This window comes from Desmodus rotundus, chromosome 3 (genome assembly GCF_022682495.2).
Source record: "Desmodus rotundus isolate HL8 chromosome 3, HLdesRot8A.1, whole genome shotgun sequence".
Classification (NCBI taxonomy): Eukaryota; Metazoa; Chordata; class Mammalia; order Chiroptera; family Phyllostomidae; genus Desmodus; species Desmodus rotundus.
In genome coordinates, this window is record NC_071389.1 from 104,225,634 (window position 1) to 104,241,076 (window position 15,443).

A 15,443-nucleotide genomic window follows, 5' to 3' on the forward strand; every position below is an offset into this window, starting at 1 on the left:
TCCTGATGTCAGCCTTGTGACATCAGCACCCAAGAGAAGCTGGAATCCTAAGACATGGGGCCAAAGAATAAAGACTTGTCAATAGATGCTACTGCCTGAATCTAGAACAACATTAGCATGCAGTTAGGTTATCATTAGCTAATTGTTGGCCTTTCAATGTTGGTGCCAGCTGGCCATGACTGATGTTTGTACAGGCTTGGTCTTAAGGCATGACATATCCCATTACAGATTCCTGGAATGTGGTGCAAGAGAGATTGGCATCTTGGACTCTAATTTAAAGACTGGCACACCAAGAAAATATTTTATGTTACTTCTGGTTTACTTTTAGTCTTACATTAAAATAGAAATTCTCTTAATTGTTCCTTTTATGTTAGCAAACCAGCTAGATTGTGTTATATTGTTGTCTCTATTTCAGCATAACACACTTAGCATCATTATGAATATGAGTTTATCAAGGCACACTTGGGCTCCAAGCTCAACACCAGGATCTTTAATGAGATAACCTGCCTGTGTCTTTTCCATGAACCATTTTGTGAGCAGGTGCTATCAAGGCTCAAGCAATCCTTATAATAAAACCCTCCATTTTCATATCACTTCTCATCATAAAACGGTTCCTAAATCCAGAACTTTAGAAGAAGGTGAGCAACTGCCCTCTCGTTCAGCCATAGGCTCTGCTGAAGGACAAGAAGTTGGGTGTGTTTTCTTCTTTTAAAGTTATGCAGATCTTTGCCTCTTTCCAGGTTTCAAAGTAGAGAATAAATTACTTGCTTTCTAAGTCTTAGGCAAGTTAGAATTTCTTCTTATTCTTCCATTTTAAGCTGACATTTTATGCTGACAGATTGTAGATCCAGTTGAAACCCCTGGCCCAATACTTGATTTAGCTTCCGTTGCAAGCGCAGAATTGAAACTGGGGTTCATTAAGGTGTACAGGGGAAGTAAGATAGGTTGTAGCCAAATAAAGGTGTGAAAGAAGTGAAATCAAGGTGTTGTGCAAAGGAATGAAAAGGACAGCATTGTATTTAGGCAAGGTTTATAAGAAGGATCAGACGAGGAAAAATTGGTGACAATCTCCTCATTCTTCCTTTTATTTATTTTGGGGACACTCCACCTTATCATGGAAACTTCTGCTTGCACATAAGCCTCACAGTACAAAGACCCACCCTGGTCTGGTTTGCATGAGAAGCAAACCAAGAATTCCCCAGAGGACTTTGGCAGGATAATGGACTGAAATATGTCAAAATCTCATATGCTATAAACACCTAGGAATGTTGAATGGAATATATGATTTTTTAAATGTAGAAATGAGTTCAGAAGAAATGAAGAGGGAAACAAAAAGCAGGAAGGTATGAGCTGATGCAGTGGCTGCAAAGGCAGAGGACTATTGGTCTCATTGTCCTGGAGGCTTTTTTTTGTTGTCCACTGAGAACTGGAAACAGAGCTGTGGGCCCTGAGAGACAGGGCACTGGAGATAAGGCAACTACATAAAGTCTGATCTTAAACTGTGAAAAAATGAACTAGGGAAAATTTAGTTTGTTGAAAAGATATTCCAATGGTCCTTGCCTGGGTTTTAGGTAAAAACAACAATAATCGCCCTCAAGAATTTGAAACCATAGTCTCAAGTCTTTCATGAATTGGAGTTCTATTTGTATCATCTTCAGGGTACAGAAATTTTCAATCCAAGAAGTTACAATATTTGAACCCAGACAGGAATAATTGTAGGCTAATCTAAAAGAGGACACAAAAAATGTACATGTAAGGTGATCAAAGACATAAAAGAGAAACTGCATACTTAAGAAAGGAACAAAATGCATCTTTAAAACAATCCTCCTAGATAGGCCAAACAGGATTTTTAGAATTGAAAAATATACTCACCAAAATTAAAATTCTCTATGGGTAGGTTAAACAACAGATGAGACATAGCCCATAAGAATATCAATGAACTAAATACAGACCTGTGAAAATCTCTCAGAATGCAGTAGTGAGAGACAAAAAGTAAAAATAGTAACAGAAGGGTAAAAAGATATGCAATATGGCATGAGAAGATCTGATCTAAGGAGTGTCAGAAAAAAAGAAGTGGGAAAATGAAGGAATGGCAATATTTTAATATTTAATGGCTAAGAACTTTCCATAATTTATAAAGGATGTAAACCCTCAATTCAAGAAGCATGAGATCTCAAACAGAAACTAAAAATAAGTCCACATTCAAATACAGAGTAGTGAAACCTCAGGACACTATAGACAGAGGATAAAAAGCATAAAAACAAGCAGAGGAAAAAGTAAAAACAGCACAAATAAATGACAAAGTAACCACAGACTTTTCAACAGCAGTAATAGAGGTAACATAGTGAAATATATTATCAAAAGTCTAGAGGAAGAATAAATGTCAAACTAAAGTTCTATTCCCAGCTGAACTGTCACTGAGAATTGAGGGAGAATAAGACATCTTAGATAAATAAGACTGAATAATTTACAACCTACTGACTCTTAACTAAAGAAAAACAAAAATATACTTTGGGAAAAAGAAAAGTTAAACCAGAGAAAAAAAAATAGGAGGCAAGAGGGAAAAGCATCAATTATATTACTCTCTGTACAGATGACCCAATTTTACTTGTTTAAAACACTTTCCTTGGGAAAGGTGAAATAATGGTAAAATTGGAAGAGAACAAATACTATTACATGAATTCATGAGGGAACAAAAGTAGAATAAAGTTATTGACTAACCCAGCAATTTTCACCCTTTTTCCTCTCATGGCGCACATAAACTAATTACTAAAATTGTTCAGCTCGTTAAAATATGTATTTTTTGCCAAGCTGACAAAAATAGGTATAATTTTGATTCAATCACAGTGGACAGTGTTGTTTTGGCCATTGTCATTTTTTTTTTCTTTTTCCATCCCTTTACTTTTTTTCAGTTTAAAAAAAAATTTAAGTATATTTTATTGATTATGCTATTATAGTTGTCCCATTTTTTTCTCCCCTTTATTTTCCTCCACCCTACAGCCCCCAATGACCAGTATTTCCCCCTGCCTTAGTTCATGTCCATGGGTCATACATGTAAGTTCTTTGGCTTCTCCATTTTCTATACTACTTTTAACCACCCCCTGTCTATTTTGTACCTAACCTTTATATTTCTTATTCCCTGTACATTTCCCCCATCATCTTCCTCCCTATCTCCACTGATAAATCTCCAAATGATCTCTATTTCTGTGATTCTGTTCCTGTTCTAGTTGTTTGTTTTTGTTTTTTAGGTTTAGTTGTTGATAGTCATGAGTGTTGTTATTTTACTGTTCATAGTTTTGATATTCTTCTTTTTCTTAGATAAGTCCCCTTAACATTTCATATAGTAAGGGCTTGGAGATGATGAACTCCTTTAACTTGATCTTATCTGGGAAGCACTTTATCTGCCCTTCCATTCTAAATGATAGTTTTGTTGGATAGACTAATCTTGGATGTAGGTCCTTGACTTTCATGACTTTCAATATTTCTTTCCATCCCCTTCTTGCCTGCGAGGTTTCTTTTGAGAAATCAGCTGATAGTCTTATGGAACTCCTTTGTAGGTAACTGTCTCCTTTTCTCTTGCTACTTTTAAGATTCTCTCTTTATCTTTGATCTTGGGTAATGTAATTATGATATGCCTTGGTGTGTTCCTCCTTGGGTCCAACTAGTGTGGGACTCTCTGAGCTTCCTGGACTTCCTGGAAATCTATTTCCTCTGCCAGATTGGGGAAGTTTTCCATTATTTTTTCAAATAAATTTTCAATTGCTTGCTCTTCCTCTTCTCTTTCTGGCACCCCTAAGACTCAGATGTTGGAATGTTTAAAGTCGTCCCAGAGGTTCCTAAATCTCTCCTCATTTTTTTGAATTCTTGTTTATTCATTCTGTTCTGGTTGAATGTTTATTTCTTCCTTCTGCTCCAAATCGTTGATTTGAGTCCCAGTTTCCTTTCCTTCACTGTTGGTTCCCTGTATATTTTTCTTTATTTCACTTTGCAAGCCTTTGCTTTTTCCTCCTTTGCGACCATACTCAACAATTTCTGTGAGCATTCTGATTACCAGTGTTTTGAAATCTGCATCTGATATGTTGGCTATCTCCTCATCACTAAGTTCTTTTTCTAGAGTTTTGATCTGTTCTTTCATTTGGTCCATATTTCTTTGTCTAGGAGCACCATTACATTGTAAAGGGTGGAGCCTTAGGTGTTTGCCAGGGCGGGGCAACCCACGTTGCTGCATTGTGGCACTGTCTGTGGAGGAGAGGTCTGAGAGAGAATGATGCAGCTTGCTTGGCTCTCACCAGCTTTCAGTCACTTCCCCTCTTACTCAAGCAAATTGGGCCCTCTAGTGCTGATTCTGGGGTGGGTGACTTTGTGTATGTTCTAGGACCCTATGGTCTCTAGAATGAACTCTCCTGTGAGGCTGGGAGTTTTTCCCACTGCTGCAATCCCCACAAGTTTTTACAGCCAGATGTTTTGAGGCCTTCTTTTTCCATACTTGAACCCTGTGTTGTGTGGTCTCTCTCCCCAGTTGCTCCTCCTGGTTTATCCACATGCAAATGTGGGACAACCTGGTCCTCCAGCTGCCCCCTTGCCATGTGTCCTCTCACCCCGGCTTCCTGTCTCTGCCCCTCCTACTGGTCTGGGTGAACGTTTCTTCTTTAACTCCTTGGTTGTCGGACTTCCTTACAGTTCAATTTTCTGGTGGTTCTGGTTGTTTTTTGTTTTTAAATTTGTTGTTGTCTTTCTTTTGGTTGTACAAGGAGGCAAAGTGTATCTACCTATGCTTCCATCTTGGCTGAAATTTGCCCCTTGTCATTTTTTTTTAAATTTGACAATATAAGAAATAAAAGGTCAGTGAACCTGACTAAATAGTTAGGTACTGCATGTTCTAAAATTCTCACAGCATACTGGGTGAAAATCACTGGCTTAATCATAAATATTAATGAATATGACCTGAGCATCTTTTGGGCAAAAAGAACAATACTGCTGAACCAGTGTAAGGTGTTTACAAAAGAAAATAATCTAAATTTGATTTTGGTGTAACACTTTTGTTTCTTGTCTTTTCTTAAAAATTAAAGTTAGCTATTTGGATATTCATAAATTCACCTTTAATTTAATATTGTGTATAATTTATCCCACATAGTCTTACTGATATAGAATTCTGAAGGATTAAATCTTTTAAAAATAAAACTAAAAAATACAGATTCCTGAGTTGCCTCATAAATAATACGTCTATACTTTAATTTTAGAAAATTACCCTTGCCACTCCCATATAAATTTTAATTATATTAAAGATTTAGAGTACAATTTGTGATTTGTTACAAACCTGTGTAACTGCAGGCACTTAAGGATTACAAGTTTTTCTAAGTAAAGCTAACTCAGCAAGAGAAATAGTTGAGGATATCTACTGAAATTCACTTTAAATGTACTATATGAAAGTCAAAAATGACACCTCTCGTTATGGGCACAGAACGAAATGCCCACTTACATTTTTAGAATAAGATAACAAGCCCCAGAATCTACTCACATTTATTGTCCCATGAGTAAGTGAATATAAGGACAAAAATTACTAAGTATTTTTCAACAGAGAAGAAATGAATGTGGCATGGAAGCTTATATCTCTGCCAAAAATACAAGGGAACAAATCATATCCTTATATAAAAAGCAACAACACTAAAAATTGAGTGAATACTTTTCTTCAGCTAAACACATAGTGTTCATCTACTTGGCAAATAGTTCCAATAGACCCTCATCTGAAAAAGAGGACTTACACTTTCCTTCTCCATTTTCCTTGTTTGGGGACATTTAAGTTGTCCCATAGAAAGGAACAAAACATCAACATCTAATTAAAAGAATGCTGTGGCACATGTTGTTTTTCAGACATAATGTTTATTCCAAGAAGGTAAATGTCATGCAAACAAATTCCAAGCTGAAAAAAGATGAAAAGTTAAGCCCAAATTATTCAGCTCCATAATTCATCAATGACAGTATTTAAGCTATTATTTTGGAAACAGGGATGACTCCAAAGGTGTCAGGACCTAGCCTTCTAATCATCTCAACTTTTGTACAATTTTTCAGTTCTTCACTAAAATTCACCATGATACACAATTTCAGAGAGCCCTGACCTGTCATTTTGGCATTTTCCACTGTTAAGGAGTGTGATGTGCCTTACCACTCTCTCCTCCTTGAACTCCCCCATGATCTCTGGAGCTGAGGCAGCTACCCACCCTCCATGAGGTGGAATCTGGGCTGTCTCAGTGTCTCTCAAGGAGTCAGAGGGTTTCCCGTACAGCACTGTTTTGGGCAATGGGAAGTTGGAGACATGATTTATGGCTGGCTGGTGTGGGAGAGCCCTGTGTTGATTTTCCTAGGAAGTTAAAGAAGGTATCCTTACAAGATGACCATGCAGTGTTAACAGAGTGTAGAAAGGTTCAGAGATTGACTGTAAGGACACCCAGTTTGAATTGAAGTCAACACTGTGTGACCTTACACAATTACTCTATCCTCTCTGTGTCAACTTTGCCATCTGTAAATGGAGCTATAAATCCTATCTAAGTCGGACCATTGTGAAAATTAAAGGAGATAGAAAGTTCAGCATAGTGCTTGGGCATAGTAAGTACTCCAGAAACGTTGGCTATTATTATTAGTTGTAAGAGTAGTAGGAACATAAAAACATGAGTGAATGGGGAAAAGGTACCATTCTAAGGTTTAATTTAAATTATTTAAATGGCAAAACCAAGAAACATCTTCCATAAGAAGTTAGAATTTATAAAAAGAAGCTCCACTGATCTAATAAAAGCTTAAAAATGCAAAGGGTATAATTTTTAGGTAAACACATACTTAAATATTCTTGAATGCGGATCCCCAAACCTTACATTGTTACATATGTTTAGAGACTTGTGTTGTGGACTCAGTAACATTCCATTTAATTATTTTAAACTACGATGCCATAAAGCATACCTCAGACTTTGTATGCCCCATATCCCCACAGGAGGGACAAAGCCCAGCTTGACAGAAAGGGCTATGTCACTTCGCATGCCTTTCCTTTTCTCCTACTATATGTGGCCAAGGTCAGCAAACCAGTAATCTGAATCTAGCAACTATACTTCCTTCCAAATGATCCTTTTGAGAACTAGCACTTGTGAGAGCATTTAACACAGGGCCAAAACACATGCGTTATTTTGTAGCAGCATTATCTGTAAAGAAAGACCCTGATGTCTAAGGGCATCATGTTAATAAGGGACCTAAAGGTAAGGGAGTCAAGAATGTCCTGTGTTTCAATTTTCAGAAAACAAAGTGTTGTTTCTGAACGACACACCAGAAAAACTTCCTTGGACCCTGTATCACTGAGACTGTGTTCTCAAACTGGCAGTCCAGCTGGACACTTGAGAAACAATTTTTTTCCCATCTACTTTAAAAATAGGACAAAAGACTTTGACTAAAGTATGTATACAGAACAGAGACTGAACACATTTTTTTGTGATTAATACATCTATTGTTCAATTATGCCAATTGGTTTTAAACATAGTAGTGAATGTGCTCCTGAAATATATTTCCTGAGGATTGTTTTAAAGTCTTCAACCCTCAATTAAATCAGGAAACTTAGCTATAACCTTTAAAAAATTACTGATGGTTTCAAAAAATCTCTGGAGATTGGGGGAAGAACAATCCATCATTTCTTAGAGTTGTAAAATCTCTTCTGTTCAGTGTCAAGATGAGTTTGAGGAAGAGCAGGCATTGGGGGCACTCACCAAGGGTTCTGCCATGATGATACGAATCTTGCGCTCAGCCTGAGTGGTGAAGTTGACAAATAAACTCTTGAGGACATATTCCCCTGGTTTGCTGTCCGGGTCCACACTGATGGGTAACATGGTTGGTGGCCCTTTCTCCCTTTGTGTGCCAGACACAGGTGGAACTGGAGGCTTGATATAACCGTTGCCAACAGGAGAAGCTGAAAAATATAATGAATATTCTTACTGGCTGAAAGTCACATCGTAAACATTCAGAATGGCTGTGTTAAACCATAAATATAAGGATATGAATCATATCTGGAAAGCTGTACTTAGCATCATAACCTGGCCCTATTCTTTAGGAATGGTGTCAGAATTAAATATGTTGATTACATTAGATTTGTGTTATGCCATAATGATAATCTCGAAATACTTCTCATTACTGCATTCCTTTAGGTAAATTATGTTGCAAGTACATAATAGAGTTGATAAATCCAAAAACATTTAAGATGTTTTTGGCTTCTTTTATGTTCCAAGGGAATAGATAAAGAACATATATATGAAAAAAAAATGATTTGTTGTCCTGGTATTCCTAATGGCCAAGAGCTCTCTGTCTTCTTTGCTTCATTCTGAATAATGGAACAAGAAATAATGAAATGAATAATTGAAAAAACTTCAGAAGTTTCCAAAAACCAATTTACAGTAGCCCCGCTTGCTCTTGCTCTGAAAGGAATGGGCCTCTTGAAAGATAAGGGCTCCGGCATGGCTCCATCTATGCAACCAGAGTGCGGGTTTAAGTTTTCATTCCCACCCGTTGGTGCAAGTCGGGATGCCCTCCTCATCCTTTATAAAATGTGCAACACCTCCTTCCACATAAGTACCTGTAAAATGATCAGTCACCACTATCCAATGAAAGAAATACAAGTAAGTGGACTTGGATAGAGGCATTAGAAATACTGAGGACAGGATAATGATATGCAGACATTTAAAAGGAAGACCATATAATTTTGGATGACTGGATACAGAGATTAAGGAAGTAAGTAAAAAAAGTATATTTCCAGTTTGGACACTGGCCAGAGGATCAGAAAATAGTGATGTGCCATGAATAATAAAGGAGGAAAAGGCTCTCTTTGACACCTTCTCAAGTCAATTCAAGTCTTCTCTTACCTGCTTTCTACCCCAAGCCAAATTCTGAGGAAGCCATGATATAATTTTGCTTATTTTATTGAATTACAAACATGTCCTTGTGTTATGTTGTAGATTCTCTCTCATCCTTCTTACTCCTTCCTAGTGCCTCATCCTCTCTGGGTCACTGAACCTGCCTTACAGTTTGAGGGATCAACTACCACTACACTTAAAAAAATGGCCTCCTCAGTTATAAAAATAAAATATGTTGTATATAACTTCTTTCTCTTTCCATCCTTAGCAGCTCCATTGTAGTCTAGGAAGCTCATAGCATGATACTGGAGCAGCCCCTTGGCTGCCTTCAGCTCATTCATTTTACACAGCAAACTAGTATTTCTTCAGCATGGCTTTAATCATAACATTTTCAGTGGCTCTCAATTATCATGGTCAAGCCTCAAAAACAAGGCCTGGCTTCAAGCCCCTGCAGCAGTTGCCTCCATCCTGTGCCCGGGGTCGTGCTGATGCCCTGACCGAAGCACTTATGCCTCCCTCTCCTGCTGCTCCTTCTCACCTTCTCTGCTCATCTAAGCCTCCTAGTGTCATCTCCACCAGGCTAACCCTCACTGGTAAGTTTGTATTTCCAGATTTAAACATTTAACTCGTGCTCTTTGGTGCTGCACATCCCACATTATCTAAGGAAGACTCAACAGACAGGTGACAAGTGAAGTGATTACCTACTGGTCACGCAGCTCAGCCTATGGTTGGCCCTGTAACTGGACCATGCGTTCTTCTAAAAGTCTCCCCTAAAGTCTCCCCAATAAGATTGTGGTCTCCCAGAACTGGAACAGAGTTCTTTACTCAGCTAACACCCAACAAATCTCCTTAACTAACTAAAATGATATCTTACTTAGTTTCTGTATATCTTGAAGTGATTCACAAGGAAGGATCTCTAAGATAAGACTCAACAGCAGAGTCTTCAAAGGAATAGGAGACAGGATTTGCAACAAAGAGTCATTAGTTCAATGGTGCTCCAAGCAGCTTCCTAAAAGGTTCCACTTGTTCTGAAGGAGCACACTCAATATCAGGTGACACAAATGAAAGCCCTGGCATGCCTTTGTGTTACCATCTACTCTCTCAATGCAAGTCCCACTTACAGAGGGATGCACGACCTCCATGAGATACTGTATCCAGGCACTGTGCCATAGAACTGGAGATTGGAATATAAACCAAGAAAGTCTAAGTGTAAATGGCTTTTTATTATCATTCATTTTCTACAGGATTTCTTCCATTCTAAAATACAACAATAATCATGTTGATGCAACATACAATTGCAAGACCAGATCCATAACTGTAAGACTATGGGCCCTAAAAATCACAATTCTAGTGAGAGAATGTTCCTAAGAGTGGCCTCTGGCCCGCAAAGCTACCATTTTTCTTTTCTTTTTTTGGAGACAGACAGACAGACAGAGAGAGAAAGAGAGAGAGAGAGAGAGAGAGAGAGAGAGAGAGAGAGGGAAGGAGGGACAGAGAGAGAGGAAGAAAGGAGAAGAGAGGCAAAAAGAGGGAGAGAAACATTGATGTGATAGAGAAATATCAATTGGTTGCCCTTCATATGCAACCCAACTAGGGATTGAACCTGCAACCTGGGTATGTGCCCTGACCAAGAATTGAACCTACAACCTTTTGGTCTATGGGATGATGCTCAATGAACTGAGCCAACTGGCCAGGGTATGCAAAGCCGCCTGTTAAAGCAGGTAGCTGACATCCATAAACCAGAATGTCTCTTGGACAGATCTTCCATTTAAAATGCCCAAGTACCAATTTACTGCTCTCATAAAAAATGTGATCCTCCTGAACTTTGAAGCCAGACATCTTGTGAATGCAAAAGTCTCTGTGCACAGTGTTTGTCAGCTAGAATAGTCCTGGCCCAGCCAAGCCCTGAGCCAGAGCTGAGAGTGATTCCAGGGGAGGCGCCCATCACTGTTGTACCAAACAGATCAGCTAGGCAGATGGAGAGGCAGTGAAAGTCAATGGGTAAATGTCCTTGAATTAGATGCGCTTCCAAGTTTTAGTAGCCCCTCTTTATCCTACCGCAACTAATTCACAACAAATCCCAGCCTTTTGTCAGAATAGTTTTCAAAATAAACATAGGACATAGTACCTTTTACTAACTTAGTTATGGGGTGACAATATAGCTGAGAACCAAGAAATACATGATCCCTGCTGGGTCAATATTGAGTCACAAAATTCATACTAGTCTAAGCATCTGAATATTACCATTAGAAAAAAAATCATGACTCTCTCAGCACTTGCTTGCTCTCAGTCTACACACATTTAAGACCAATTGTCTAGTTTCTAAATTCACAATAATCTGGAAACAGAAAATTACAAGGGAACTGTGCAACTTCTCTGGGAAGAAACACTAATAGCAAAGGAACAAAAACAATATCATAACTCTAAAAAGTCACCAGACCTTAGAAATGCAGTTTTGCCTGAAGCCATTAGTGCAGGGCCACAGAATATGACATTCCCACAGGCTGGGGGCATCGATGGCTCAGTCCAGCACGCAGTCACAAGCAGCACCAGGAGATTACCCTGAATCCCATGAAAAGGTTAAAATAAGTCTGAAGTATAGACCTGTATTTGAGAAGGTGGAAAAAAGACCAACAGAAATTTCCAGGTTTCCTTTCAAAAGGATAAAACTGAAAAAGGTTTTGGTGTTCAAAGGGGGAAACACCATCTCTAAGAAGTTAGCTCTCAAGAATTAAATCCATTTGTGCACACACTGGAAACTAGTACTAAATGACATTGAATTTAAACTGTAATTGAAAAATAAATTAAAAAACAAATCTATTTGTGCACAGGTCTGATTTATAACAGAAACTTATTATTTTTTCTTGAATTTATTGGGGTGACATTGGTTAATAAAAGTATATAGGTTTCAGGCGTACACAGAATAAATATCCAGCAGTCAGTTGCATTTCTACACACCAGTAACAAGCTATCAGAAAGGGAAACGAACAACACAATCCCATTTACAATTTCACAAAGAAAATACCTATGAAACCAACTGCTGATTCAGGAATGGCCATAATCAGGCCCTGTTTTCCAGCTCTGCACATGAAGGCAATCACTTTTGGAATCGACTCCTTGCAACCAGAATGCTTTGGCCCATGGGGCAAGCAAGTCTGCCCACATTTCAGGTCCAGTTCAGTGTCCCTTCGTCCACCTGACGGGGTCTGGCTCTGCTGACAATGTGACCCAGCTGCTCTAGCTGCTCAGCCTCCTCCTCACATGGAGCCTCTGGAGTTAGGTTCCTTTATGATGCAAGTCCTGGCCATCGGTATTTCATCTCCACTACCTAAATACATGTTGAAGCAATGATTTAACTTGGATTAAAAACTACCATTTTAATTTCTTGTTTGTATGAAACTTTAAGGTTCAACTCCAACTCTCCAACTGCCCTTATCCTGTCTTCTTCTTCATCTTATCTATTTCCACACAACAGCCCAATGTCCCTGGAAAGTCAGTCAAACCAGTGCTCCTGTGGGTTGGTGGGGAGCTGAGGTCACCACTTTCAGATATTAATTGCGTCTCAATCTTTTTGATATTTGCTCTCTCTTTACATTTTAACCTTCAATTAAACATGTTCTGATTTTTCCCCATCACTTTCTTTTGCCTTAAGTGGGTTTTGTTGATATTATTATTTTTACTCCAAATTCTGTTTCTATTTGATTCTGCTTGATGCGTTGGGAGGTGTTTCTCTCTTTTGCTGGGTCTCTATGTCTTGTATCAAGCAAGCATCCATTCCTTAATCTGGAAGAAGTCTGCTTTAGGCTCTTGTGGGCCTTTTCTCATCTCCTCATTAGATCTACTTCAGACCACAAAGGATGATATTCTGAACAGGACTGTTTTTTTCCAATTTCATTAACAAATACCTGAGTTTTTAGGCTGGCTGCTGTTAGCTGGCTAAACTGTTCAGAATGATTTCCCTAAATCACCAACATCTGTAGGGATTGTTGACCTCCTAATGGCAACACAAAAACAAACACCCACAGCTCATAGTCCGGCTACATTTTTATTATGATACTGAAAGAAAAGGAAATACTATAATGGGTTTCCTCATGTGAGTGCCCCAGAGGCCACAGTGGTGATAGGTGTTACAAGAAGGCAATTGGTTTTCTCAGTCAGATTTTCAGAGACATTACTACTATCGCTCATTCATTCATTCCTTCATTTCAACCAATATTTATTCAATGAGTCCCTGGGTTTCAGGCACTGATCTAGTCCCTGGGAAAATAGGTGTGAACAGAATAGATGCTTCTTGTCTTTGTGGAGTTTACAGGTTACTGAGGCAGGGTTGTATAGCCAGCAATTTCATGTGTGTCTACACACTCACACACGTTCCTAAAAGGAAAGGGGAAAACTACACAGAGAAACTTGCTTGTCTTTATCTTCCCAAAGATGCTCAGATGTTCTAATTTGGACCTGTCATGGGGAGGAATGGAAGCTCTGTGCTTTTGGTGTCTGAGAAAACCAGGGCGCACCTGGCTCAGGCAGGCTCTGCTTTTCTAACCTATCCCTTTGGCTTGTTCATATCTGTGTCACTTCCAGTTGGAAATGAGAATTTTAACCAGCCTGTAAAGGGCACAAATCAAAGTGCCCATCAGATGCCATGCTTTCCCGCCTCCTTCACCAAGTACGCAGCTCAGAGAAGAGGGAATCTCTGCTGGCTTTTCCCCAGCTTACAATGACAGACGAACATGGAGCCGGTTTTTCAAAACACTCAATCCTCTTCCTGATGTTTCCATTACTGAACTCAGACTTAGAGCATTTGAAGCATTTGAAATAAAAAATAGTTTCCTTTTTTTTTTTTTAAAGAGTCCCTGAGATTCTATGTGATAACCGTTCAAAGTAGGGACTCTTTTTAGAAAGGCTAATCTATTTAAACAACTTTACTTTCTAGAGATAGACATAACCATATCTTTCAATGTGTGAGTTAATTTATTAGATTTCTTTGCTCACAACTGGATATTAGTTGTTCTTTATGCCAGTCTTCACTGCCTCGTTCATTCTGTAGGTTCCAAAGGCAAACCCCTTTAGTAACCAAGACCTTTCTCTAGGAACCGCACCCCCCTCCACCCCGCTGTTCCTCTTTCCCCCTAAGTCTTAGTTTACAGGAACATTTCATAAAGCATAACAGGCCAAGGATGACACAGTTACCATGAGACCATGTCAGAGGGCATATAGAACAATAATAAATTGGCCCCTAATGCATTTATGAGGGTGCCTGAGAAAAGGCATTTTAAAAGGTACTGCAAGTGCTCAAAATAACCAGAGACCCTGAAAGTCATGCAAAGTAAATTAGGACGAAAAGCAAGAAACCTCTAAGCATGATAGGAAGAATTATTTTCCTCTGAAAAGTATTATTAAGAAATGAATACTGTTGGAACAGGAAGAAACAATTATTTTGAGCAATGTAAAACCATTTCTTAACAAAAAGATGATTGATTCCTACACAATTTGATATATTTCAAAGTGGGTCAAGAAGAGACTAAGGGTGAAAAATACTCAGAAATTATTTTTGCCTTGGAAAAAAAATATTCAGTGACATGTTTAGTTCTGCTTAAATAATTTCTGTAAAATGTTGATAACGTGAATGTTCCTCACATTTTTATTTTTTTTAATTATTATTTAAAAAAATCTTCACCTGAGGACATGCTCCTTGGTTCTAGATAGAGGGGAAGGGAGGGAGAGAGTGAGAGACAAAAATATCGATGTGAGAGAGAAACATCGATCAAGTTGCCTCCCATATGTGCCCCAACTGGGGATCAAACCTACAACCTTTTGGTTTATGGGATGATGCATCAACCAAATAGCCACACTGGCTAAGGCTGCTCCTCCCACTTTTATTTATTAAATACATTCCAGCTTTCTCTAACATTATTTACTTCTCTTAATCTTATATTCTCAAATTGCATTCCTTCAACATGTCTCAAGGATAATTTATATCTTTAATTCTAAAAATAATCCCAGAAAGCCAAGCAATTTCTCTTGTACGGATATGACCATGTATGCTCAGAGACTTGCCAAAGGTCATGGAGTGATTGACTCAGAATCTGAACTCATGTTTATTTGACAATGTATTTGGTGAACTTCCTGTATTACCTTGTCTTTAAAAACAAAACAAAACAACAACAAAAACATATTACTTATGATGAAGACTGAATAAAGTAAGTCTTGTTACCCGGAGATCTTTCCCTGGCATCAGCTAGTTCGGGGACTTCAAGGGACGACAAAATAAAAAGTGGATGTGATTTGGAGAGTGAGGCTTTCTACAGATTAATATAGTTGGTTATTTTCTAGAAAGACTCATATAACATTCATCCATGGAGGTCCCTCTTGCTGGACTGTCTGCCCTCTTGAACTTAATACATCTTTTAACCATGAGAGGGGCTTTAAGAAAGGCTAGAAGTACAAAAAAGAGTCAAGAATTGAGGGCCCATAAAGATATAAGAAATCTGATTAATGACACACCTTACAAAGTCTAGAGACTGTCCTTCCTGAATATACTGATAATATAACATTCCCCTGGTT

General features: G+C 38.5%; 1 protein-coding gene across 9 annotated transcripts in view; it reads right to left on the reverse strand.

Annotated features, from left to right (window-relative positions):
• FRY (FRY microtubule binding protein) overlaps positions 1-15,443 on the reverse strand; it is a 540,327-nt gene that overhangs the window by 287,288 nt on the left and 237,596 nt on the right. For 8 of the 9 annotated variants that reach the window (XM_024580787.4, XM_053920706.2, XM_053920710.2 and 5 more), the window contains one exon: positions 7,743-7,942. In XM_024580787.4, coding sequence (XP_024436555.2) covers positions 7,743-7,942 — 200 coding nt within the window. Of the gene's footprint in view, positions 1-7,742; positions 7,943-11,319; positions 11,427-15,443 lie in introns of those variants that run through there. The other variant, XM_053920709.2, reaches the window with a different exon arrangement.